This window comes from Cynoglossus semilaevis, unplaced genomic scaffold, assembly GCF_000523025.1.
Source record: "Cynoglossus semilaevis isolate Cse_v1.0 unplaced genomic scaffold, Cse_v1.0 scaffold476, whole genome shotgun sequence".
Classification (NCBI taxonomy): Eukaryota; Metazoa; Chordata; class Actinopteri; order Pleuronectiformes; family Cynoglossidae; genus Cynoglossus; species Cynoglossus semilaevis.
In genome coordinates this window covers 208,704-220,163 of record NW_007585116.1, presented here as the reverse complement: position 1 = coordinate 220,163, position 11,460 = coordinate 208,704, and the positions used below count along the sequence as shown (strand labels likewise).

Below are 11,460 nucleotides of genomic sequence, written 5' to 3'. Positions count from 1 at the left end.
AAGGTGCGGGATGCTTGTCCGGCTTCTTCGGGGGAACGATGATTGGCCGGGCCTTCCCTGGAAGGGGGACTGGCTTCTTGTGTGGGACCACCGGGGCTGCGGGCTTGAGTGGTTTGAAGTCTGGTGAAGGCTTGTCCACTGTAAATGAGGGAATTGGACAAAAAAGTGTTTTCGTTTCTTCCCATTTTGACAGACTGTCAACTGTAATATAAACAGCAGACAGACGTTTAAACCACAAGCGCAGAAATTATCACTATGTTTCGTAAGGGGTGTGCCAAGTTATCGCTACCACGATGTATCGCAATATATTGCGATACTGCGATATATCGCGATATATTGCGATATAACATAGTATCCGCATGGCGATAAATATCAATATTTAAACAATAAAAATACAGTTGTTCTAAATTTTTAACAGATTTTTCGAGCCTACAAATGATGATAGTTTTGCTCAGAAAAAAAAATCAGGAGGTGAGGAAACGAGCGCAGTCGCTAACCCCTGCAAGAAAATTGGAAATTACAAAATATTGTGTTTTAAAATGTCAACCACATTAAATAATATATTTTTTTTTACCCACCATCCAAATACTACTACTTCCTTTACTGCACTAACCAACGATTAACTAGCAATCAATGAGTTAATCAATAAATAAAACAAGTTGTTCAACGGCCCTGGGGCCACTTCTGGCCCGGAGCAAGATGTCAATAATTATTTAACTATGCGCTAGATTGAAAAAATATATATTTTCAGTTGTTTTTGCGTGTTCATTAATTGACTGTACTGTTGTATGATACAGTATCTTTAGGGGGAAAAAAACTCCCTCCTGTTCTCTTAAATATTAAGGTTCTTAGTGCATATGTTGAAACTGCCAAGTCAAGTTACTGAGCTGCCGTTAACTAATGTGTTTTTTTTTTGCATTTTTTTCTTGTTTTTTTTTTTTTTAAATCAACCTCAAGCAGTTTATAAACCGTTAAAAATAACACTGTGAAATTTGACTTTCTCATGCTTTACTGACGGTCAAGGCTGCTGGGCTGAGGCATAAATTAGCAGATTTATAAAGAAGGACAAGATGTTTTCCTGATGTATGATCTTGTTTATTGATTATTGCGAGGATTTTGCGCGAATACGTTGTAAATCGCTGGTGAAAGGCTCATGGTTCAAGTCTATATGAGAGATCTGAAGATGCTAAATGCAGAAAGGTTTGTACAGGCAAGATACTGAAACACTACAGTATACAAGAAATGGAGAGTTTCTAAAGAAAAAGAAAAAGAAAAGTCAATGAAGTACAGTGGTCCCTCGTTTATCGCGGGGGTTAGGTTGCAAGGCCGCCCGTGATAAGCAAAAAAACACAAAGTAGGGATTATTTACGTATATATATACTAACCCTTTACGAACCCTTTAGGAGGCATCGTAGGATCGTGAAATATAAAAAAAAAAAAATTACGAATCTTTCACAAATCTTTTTTACCCGTAGATATAGGTTATTTCTTGAAATACTATGTAGGTATGTGTTACAAAATGTCTTTTAATTAATTTATTTGTACTATTTTTTTATGGTTTTCTTTCTTTTGAGGCTAGAAAATGCTTTTTTTTTTCCCCAGGAAATTTTTTATATACCGCAAAAAATCTGCAAAACAAGAATACATTTAAGATATAAAAAAAAAAAACCCAACTGCGATATACAGTGAGGGACGACTGTACCAGAGTAGTATCTCAAGGAGGACAGAGTGATGCAACGAGCGTCGCTTACTGCACCTTTGTCTTCTGCCCTGATGTGATGAGGTTTCTTGTCAGCGCTGGGAACTTCTGGTTTGGGAGCTGAAGAACGAAACATGGTCCAAAAACGTTCACTTGTTCGGGCCTCACCTCAACCTCAACTTTCACACAAACGGCTTCAAAACAAGCAAAAACAACGCGCAAGCACAATGCTGCACCGAGGTGACAGAGCAACGCCTAGCTAAGGTTCTGCATGCACGTGGTCTGATTCGTGTGAAGTACTGGAGCAAATCTCGGCAGCGGCAGGAAGTCGTGTAAAGACACTAACTCTCACCAACAGTACAGACTGCAGCACGCTGCAGCGGCAGATGGTTACAAAAGCAAACCGTGTCACTTCCTGTGACAGTGTGAGTATGCAGCTGCAAACTGTAAATAAACACTCATTGGCTGGGCTTGGACCAAGAAGGCAATGATGCGCAATGGCTCTTTTTCTGTCAGAGCGTTTTAGCGATTAGGGAGAATTTACAGCTGAATCAAACTGAAAGTGGAGACGATGAAGTGGTTGACTGGATAAAACCAGTCAAAACTATTTAAGAGATGAGAGACGTACGTTAACAGGACTTTTACCGTCACTCCTGTTTAGCAAAGCTAAGTTGAGCATTTGGGCTTCGGTATCGGATTGGACGGGCTATAGTTGTTATTTTTCAATGCTCGGTCCTAAAATTTTGACCAGTACAGATCATGAGTATCAGATCAAGACCATCTCTACAAGTGTTTCCCAAAAAAAAACACGACCCAGTCTTTGGGAAACATTGCTCTACATAGGCACATCTCATATACAGTACACAATGCAATGCCAGACCCACCCCCCAAGCCAACGACCCTTCCTATTGACATGAGAGACACGTAAGAGATTACGAAATCCTCCTTACCGATGCTTTTTGATGGCGGAGGAGGTTTCTTTGGTTTCTGAGAGGGAGAGATGAGAGGAGAGGTGTAGGGTTAGAGCTCTGTTCAAGCGGATAATGGCTTATTCAACATTGAAACAGATGTCAAATTGCCCGATTACGAATGTAGGTGTCGAAGAATGAAGAACCCATTTGAATTACCGATTTATGTCAACGGTACGTTCAAATGGTCTAATGACTGTCAGGAGCGACGGCAAAGTATTGATTCTACATTTTGACCACTGCCTAGTTAATAAAGTGCACTTAAAAAAAAAAAAAAAGTGCCCGTTTGGCCTTTTTGTTCGGCCCCCCAAATTATACAATTTATTTATATTATCATTATACTTCTGCCTTTTCCCTGCAATGCCTGCATTTCCCCAATAGATGGCGTAGAGAAGGCTAATTCTCTCATTTTAGCCTAATAAGTTCTGAATGTTACAAAAGCCAGTGTTGCTGATTTCACCCTTTGACATCAATAATGTCCTCCGGCTGCTTTTTTTAAGTGCCTTTACTCGGGACACCGTGTGATCTTGCGTCCCTGTTTTTCCCAGGGCTTTACGCTGGCGATGTGTACTCTTCTTCTTCTGCTGCTGTGACCTTCAGGGGTCATCCCAGTCGATAACCTATGACCATCGATCTATTGTTAGACTCCTCCATATCAATAGGTCATGTCTGGGCAAAAAGGAATGAATGAATAAGGAACTTTTGATTCATTTTTAAGATGCAAAAGTCGGATGGGTTTTTTTTTTTTTCTTCTTTTTTTTCCTCAAAGTGCACCGGCGCGTCGTGACAGGAAGTGGTTCAGACAGAAAGAGCTCTTCAAGATCTCAACACATGCAGGGCAACCTTAATCAACCCTAGTCACTTTCTTTTAAAGGAAACATAACATTTACATATCCCTGAACCCCTGAACTCAAGCAGCAGTGACCGGCAGATGCTGTCATTACTACGACCTTCAACTTTCCTTCTCTCCGCCTCTGTAAGCATGTGAATAAAGCAGGTAAATCAGTGTCACGCTTCACAGGAGCGAGTGAAGATGATCTGTTGATAACAGAATCCATTCTGATTAGTATTCATTGTTGGGGACTAATCGTACAAATAAGCAATGACACGACAGAAGAACTGATTGAACTTATTTGCTTTTCAAATTATCCACGCCATCTGCCTTCATCCACAGGGTCGCACGCCGCAGCTCCTGATTATCAACTGCTTGACCTGCTGCTCGTCCACCTAAACAGGAGCCTCTCTCATTCGATTACTTTTTTTTTTTTTTCCCCCGAATAATCAATGATAACTGATGCTGCCGTGGTATTTGCGGTTCATCAATATTGGCCAGTAACAACGTAACTGCCAAAACAATAGGAGTGCTCAGATGTGTTCTGACGTTGACGTATAGAAAAGAGAAAACAGTAATTAGTTGCAATTAGTTGCAGTATATATATATATATATATACAGACTTTCTTTATATATATTCAGGATTTTTGTATATATGTTCAGACTTTTTGTATATATATATATATCCATCTATCCTTATTTCCAGCTTTGTTTATTCTATATATATATATATCCATCTATCCTTATTTCCAGCTTTGTTTATTCTATATATATATATATAGAATAAACAAAGCTGGAAATAAGGATAGATGGATATATATATATATATGTATATATATATGTATATACACACATATATGTACATATATATATATATATATGTATATATCCATCTATCCTTATTTCCAGCTTTGTTTATTCTATATATATATATATGTACATATATATATATATACGTATATATATATATACAGACTTTTTGTATATATATATATACGTATATATATATATATGTATATATATATATATGTATATATATATGTATATATGTGTGTATGTATATATATGTATATATGTGTGTATGTATATATATGTATATATATATGTATATATCCATCTATCCTTATTTCCAGCTTTGTTTATTCTATATATATATATATGTACATATATATATATATATCCATCTATCCTTATTTCCAGCTTTGTTTATTCTATATATATATATATACAGACTTTCTTTATATATATTCAGGATTTTTGTATATATGTTCAGACTTTTTGTATATAAATTCAAGGATTAATTTCCTGAACGGCATGCCACAATATATACATGTATGTGTATATATGTACATATATGTGTGTATATACATATATATACATATGTATATAAACATATACTGTATATATGTACATATATGTGTGTCACACATATATACATATATATACATACACACATATATTTATATATACGGCAGATATATATGTATATATATATATATGTACATATAAATTTTTTTTTTATGTACTTGTAATTATCTGTACTAACAAATGGTCGGATCTGCCGTTGCTGCGTACCGGTAATACCACTCCATCGTTGAAGGATTAAATTTTCAAAATAAAACGTCTTTTAGACTTTATTCTGTTAGTATCAGAGTCTGAATGACGTGGATTCTTTTTGAATGAAGTAACTTAGTTAAACTGCAGTACATTTCTTTTTTTTACTGTGTCACACTGCAGCCTGATACCAAATGACCTTCGGACTGGCACCTGACCCCAGACCAAGGGTTGGAGACCCCTGGTCTATGTCAAGGGTCGCCAACTATACACGTTAGGGGGCTGGATATTTAAATACAGTGAAATAAAAATCAGATTTTTGTCTGTTATTATTTTATGTTTATGTTTGAAATCCAGTTGTTGCCACCAGGTGATGATCTTGAAGATTATGTTAAATTATATTTTAATGCCTCAAGGCTTGAAAACGTACCTCTTCTGATTCCTGTCTTGGTGACGATTTCAGTGAACCTCTCGATGTTGAAGACTGAAATATGAACACAAAAAAAAATACACCAGTGTTAGGGGCGTGGATATTTTTCACAGATGACAGCATCGCAGGTTTAGGTGTACGTGATCTTACATTTATTCCACATATCTTGGCAACACTTTAAAAGAAATGGCGTGAAAAGGTTGGGTTTAGGATCATTTTTCCATGAATCATTCATGTCCTTTTGTTCTCAATAAATCTGTTTTATATCTCACGGTCCTCTTAGCCATGAATTATTATGAAAGTATTCAGTCTTATTTAATCAACAAACAAAATCATTTGGTGCCTTTCAGCAAAAAAAGGGAGGCCGACCGCAAATGTTACAGCACTGGTTCTTGACCTCTGTTTCTTCTTCTTTCTGCGTCACTGCTCCATATCCAGTATCGATTTCACGAACGTATATCCACTGCTTGTTCCTTTCACGTGTGAATCACCTCAACCATATCGCCTCAAAAATACTCAACCTTTGCCATCCCTCGGGATCCTCACCTCTACGACAATGAGCTCAGTCTGATGGATTTCAGACAACGCTTTGTTCTGCCCACCAGCGATCACAGCAGGCCTCGCTACCTTTGCCGTAAAACCACCAATTTCAATTGTGCGGCTCGCGGGAGGGGGCCGCTCGTCACAAAGGCGGCCCGCCGACTGTGAACGTGACCTCGAGATTCAGCAGCTGCTCCCGATATAATTAAAGATACCCCCGGAATAAGCTCTTTAGCTTCGAAAGACACTTCACTAATAGTCAGGAGAGCGAACTACGTGGAAACGCATTTCGGAGAAAAATCAAAGTCATTGACATGCTTTTGTGAATCTATAAGCTTCTTTTGCCACTTTCTTTTGATTAATGAAGATTAGGCCAGATATCAGATTAGTTTATCCTGCTGCCAGATATGAAACGCAAAATATTCTAGTTGGTGAAATAAAAAAAAACAAGTTCAATAGGACATTAAATTCATGCAAAAACCATAGATTGCATGGATGGATGGATGGATGGATGGATAGATAGATCTCACCTCCTTCTCTGCTTCAGGAACCACGGTCACAAAATTATCCGGAAAGACGCCTTCTTTCCCTCCAAGCTCTCCTCGCCACCAGCCAGGCTCTCCAGTGTCCTGTTCAAGAAGGAAAGAGGAAAAAAAAAAACAAAAACACTCACGTAATCAGGCTAGAAAATACTTCAAAACACTTTAATAGATTTCTAACTGTTTCTCTGTCACCGCCACTAGATGTCAGTAACTTTCATTTTAAAAAAACAAAAACAAAACATGACTTTGCCCTTTAATAGAGTACAAGACATAATGTCTGTCACCTGACTTGGGTCTTGTAATGCTTTTACAGCAGAAGAAATGACTAAAAGCTCTTACTGGCACTTGGCATGGACAATAAAACAACAATAACTTTGATTTTTTTTTTTTACATAATGTCCAATGCAGCCGTCCCCAGCAAAGTGGGCCAGGTACGTGACTTCAGAGGGAGAAAAAAAAATATTGATTTCCATTGTATTGATTTTAAATGCGTTCGGATGTTTTATTTCAAAAAAATTGACCTGATGTCAAGACACACAGAATCAAAGTCTCCAATGAGCTTCTGACCCGCAAAAGAGACAAGAGGTGAGAAAATACAGTCCCACTTCAAAGTACAGGTTTATCACTACACGTGATTCCGAACATCCAAACACTCCCTGCATATTATGTGTCATCACTGTCATGCTGAGGTTAAATATGTAACATTACCCGTTGTATCTTTTACGGCGCACTACCGCGATTGGTTGATGAGAACATTGTCTCACATAAAAATGTTCACGACGGTTGGAAGTTCACCTTGCTTAAGACATGGATGATGTCACCTTCCTTCAGACTCAGCTCATCCTCATTGGAGGCCTCGAAGGGGAACAAGACTTTGCAGTATTCTTTAGCTGCAGATTACAATTGAAAAAAACAAAACAAAACAAAACAAAGAAAAGGAATAAAAATGTGAGCAAGTACGGTAAATGTAGTAAATATGAATATGAATTTTAACCAAACTGCCTTGACTTAGCACTTTTTCTTTTGCTAAACGTGAAAGACGTTTAAGATTTTAAAGGGATTTTTGCTTTTTCAAGTCCATCCTGTCATTTCTCTTTAAAATAATGAGTTGTTCCTCATCAAGTCCATCCTGTCATTTCTCTTTAAGTAAGAGGTAAAAAAAATAATGAGTTGCTCCTCGGTTTTGTAACAACCTGGCTGAAAACCGAGAACACAATAATTTGAAAATAACAGGACCAAAAAAAAAAAAAAAAAAAATTCTGTAACCCTTACTTCTTTCCTAGTATCTTGGGAGTCTTGGGAAAGAACATTAGATTATAATTGTTTTGGTTTTTTTTGTTTTGTTTTTTTTTTGCCTTAAAACTATGACTTAACCTCATATATAAGCCAAAAAAAAAGTGCCAGATTCATCCTGAAACTTTCTCAGAAGTATAAAGTGGTTCCTTATGTAACGTTAGCACAGAAAACAGAATCTGTTTTTAGACGACGTAACAGAGAAAAAAAAAATTCAAATATTTTGGAAACATTCTCTGTTAATGAAACATTCATTATCAAACGTAGCTCAATAAAAATCATTTGTAAAACTTTTTTTTCTATCAAAAAAAATCGTGGTTAAAAAATGTTTATCTAACATGGAGCTTTTATGACAAACAAAATGGAAAACCATGATTTGCTGATATATATATATTTAAAAAAAAACACACACACTTGCTGTGACAGCCATGTGTTTTTTTTTAATGCATTTTTTTTGGTTATTTACCTTTAGATTTGCTGTCTCCTTCTGCTTTCTGCAAATCTGTCATGGTGGGATGGGCAGGCTTTGTGGCGGAGGGTAATGATGGGACTGGCTAAAATGAAGCAAAACGATACATGTGGAAAATGATTCAGTTGACGTGAAGAGGGACAACATGACTTCACATACAGCAGGGCGGCTGTGGTTCTGAGGCGACTGCAGTGAAACGGAGCGACTTGGATCATCTGAATGTGACTCAGAGTTGAACTGAGCAGGGGCGGGGGGGGGCACGGGGTTTAATGTTGTTAATGGAGGTTGTAGTTACTGAAACACAAGGGGGGGGGGGAAAAAGGGGGAAATGCCAACGGTGGTAATTACCTCTGTGAGAAAGTCGTAATGTTGCAGCTCTAGTCATGACTCACAGCTTGTAACTATAAATGACCGCGTGTATTAGAAACGTCATTAAAAAAAGGGAAGCGGGGAAAAAAATGTGACATGTGCACGCCGGGGTTGGACCCGACAACCTTCAATCACTATTCACCTGGGAGCATGTGTTTAGTGTAGCAAACAAACTGCAACGAAAAGTGAGTGCAAAGACAAAGTATGACCAGGTGTGTGTGTGTGTGCGTGCGACAATCGTAGCAATGCAAATGTATACGGTAGTGTTTCTTTGGGGACCAAAGTTTTAAAAGTCACAAACCTTCGCGACTCAAGTCAAGACATTATTCGTAAACTCCTGGGAGAAATTATGCTAGACGACCCAAAAAAATAATCTCTTGCGACCCTCTTGAGTGTCGCGACCCAGTATTTGGGAAACAATGATATATAGCATTCATACTACTTCATTGTCCTTTCCTAAGGGGTAAATAAAGATCGATCTTTTTTCTATTTACCCCTTTGGAGTTCCCTGATCGATTGGTCCCTCTAGCTATCTATCATCTATCCATCTATCTATCCATCTATCCATCCATCTATCTATCCATCTATCTATCCATCTATCTATCCATCTATCCATCCATCTATCTATCCATCTATCTATCCATCTATCCATCCATCTATCTATCCATCTATCTATCTATCCATCTATCTATCATCTATCCATCCATCCATCCATCCATCCATCCTGTCCAACTTATCAGATCCACTAAACGTACCAAACGGTACACCTGTGGAACCCTATGTTTTCAAAGCATGTCAAACAGAAACTTGATAGTGCATACTCAAAATTGGGCAACCCCTAATAAATATATATTTTAATATATTATTTTTTTGTCTTTTTCCGGTGCATTCAGATTTCTTTTCGTAGCGAAAAATGTACCGAACCTAGATGTCAGAGCCGAGGTACGTACCGAAACACGGCTTTCCTCATCCTTTACAGCTCTACAGACAAGGGAAGACAATCCAATGTATGTATGAATATAATACCAATACAAATGCTGGTATAAACATAGTTTGTCAACTGGATGCTAATCACGTGTACGGACTAATAGTGGTTCCATAGTGTAGTGCATTGTTTCCCAAAGACTGGGTCGTAACCCTCAGGTGGGTTGCGAGAGATTTTTTTTTTGTGGGTCGTCCCGCATCATGTTTCCGAGGAGTTTTTGAATAATGTCAATTGACTTGGGTTGCGAAGGTTTGTGACTTTTTTTTTTTTTTAAACATAAATAAACAGAAACAAAAAGTGATGGCACCCTTGTGCCACTGCCTTGAACAAACAGAAACAAACCTGTTATTTTGCATAAAACATCGAGCTATTAACATGACGGACTGATGTTGGCTGATGGTGGCTAGGGGGTTTAGCACCCCATGTGGACGTCTGGTGTAAATGACCCATGCCATTGAAGTAACTTTGGTTACTAATGCTCATCACAGAGATGGCTACAGGTTAGCATTTAACAAAGGCCGCCTTTGAATTATTCCTTATTATTTAATTTGTGGTGCTAAGTAACACGTCTGATTTAGCAGAAATAAATAAATGTATTTATCTTACTCCAGTGTACCCTACAGCTGCTGACGCCATATCAAAAGAAGTTCTACTACAGCTGCTGACGCCATATCAAAAGAGGAGGAGAAGTTCTCGTAGGTTAAAGAATTAGAGTTAATTTGAACCAAGGTGGATGGAATTTTAAGAAAAGGACAGAAAACTCAATAAACCTGACAGAAGACGGTGTCTGTTCTTTGTCCGTTTGTTCTCAGAAACACAAGGGAACCGATGATGCAAGAACATTCAGGGGATTTTTACAGTTCGGTCGATTAAACGGACTTGGAGCGAACGTTGCAGGCTGGTGTGAAAAACGTCGTCCCCTGATATTTTCCTGCGCCTCAGTTCCTGTTTTCATGCACATTTGAATTGTCTCTCATGTGGTAAGGTATTTTGGCCTAACGTTTTTTGTTTCAAAAAAAAAAAAAAGAAGAAAAATGCAGATGTGTTTTACATCTGCTGCTTATTTCCTTTGCTATTTTCTGGGTTTTATTTCTCCACAAATCTCTTTCATTATTTGTAGCTGAATTGATAGCTCCACCTAGACCGCTGAGGGCAAGCACAGTTGCGAGCACTGACATATTTGTTGTAGTAAATATGCACACACATGCCCAAAAATATTTCACAAAAAAGCATCGAAAATGTTTTATGTGTTCGTCGTTGCAGGCTTGACTGTTGGCAACAGTTTTCTGCATCATCAAAGTTGAAGGGAACCATTTATCTTTTTAAGTTAAAAGTTGCCATTAGGGACCGTCTTTTTTAATTTATTTGGTAGATCTTAGTAGAAAAAAGAAAAAAAAAAAGTTCAACTGCCCGAAATCTGCAAACTTTACGAAAACTCTCTCGGGCCTCGAACTTCTATGTATGCAAATCTTGCTCTAGTACTTCTACGTCTTCCTGGGGTTAAGATGATCATTAACAGTAACAACTGACTTACTTTGTCCTTTTTGTCTTCTGATTCAGGGCTGGGTAGACGGGCTCTGAGTTTAACAGACCCTCCCTGGAAAATGTCTCCAAACCCGACGCCTCTGATTTTCTTGGGCTGTGCGATGACTCCGTTTCCTGAGGTGGACTGTGGTGCCGGGGGTGTGCCGGTGAGCTCAGTTCCACTTACGTCTACGAAGGAGATACATACATGCATATACATATAAATGCACTCATATATACATACATACATACATA

At 38.0% G+C, this 11,460-nt stretch overlaps 1 protein-coding gene across 1 annotated transcript in view; it reads right to left on the bottom strand.

The window, feature by feature from the left end:
- The window catches only part of cd2ap (CD2-associated protein), a 40,235-nt gene that overhangs the window by 11,641 nt on the left and 17,134 nt on the right, over positions 1-11,460 (bottom strand). Inside the window, exons 5-12 of the mRNA XM_025053674.1 lie at positions 11,216-11,394; positions 8,325-8,412; positions 7,361-7,455; positions 6,554-6,652; positions 5,484-5,537; positions 2,650-2,686; positions 1,757-1,819; positions 8-138 (exon numbers count right to left, since the gene is read on the bottom strand). Coding sequence (XP_024909442.1) covers positions 8-138; positions 1,757-1,819; positions 2,650-2,686; positions 5,484-5,537; positions 6,554-6,652; positions 7,361-7,455; positions 8,325-8,412; positions 11,216-11,394 — 746 coding nt within the window. The remainder of the gene's footprint in view (positions 1-7; positions 139-1,756; positions 1,820-2,649; positions 2,687-5,483; positions 5,538-6,553; positions 6,653-7,360; positions 7,456-8,324; positions 8,413-11,215; positions 11,395-11,460) is intronic.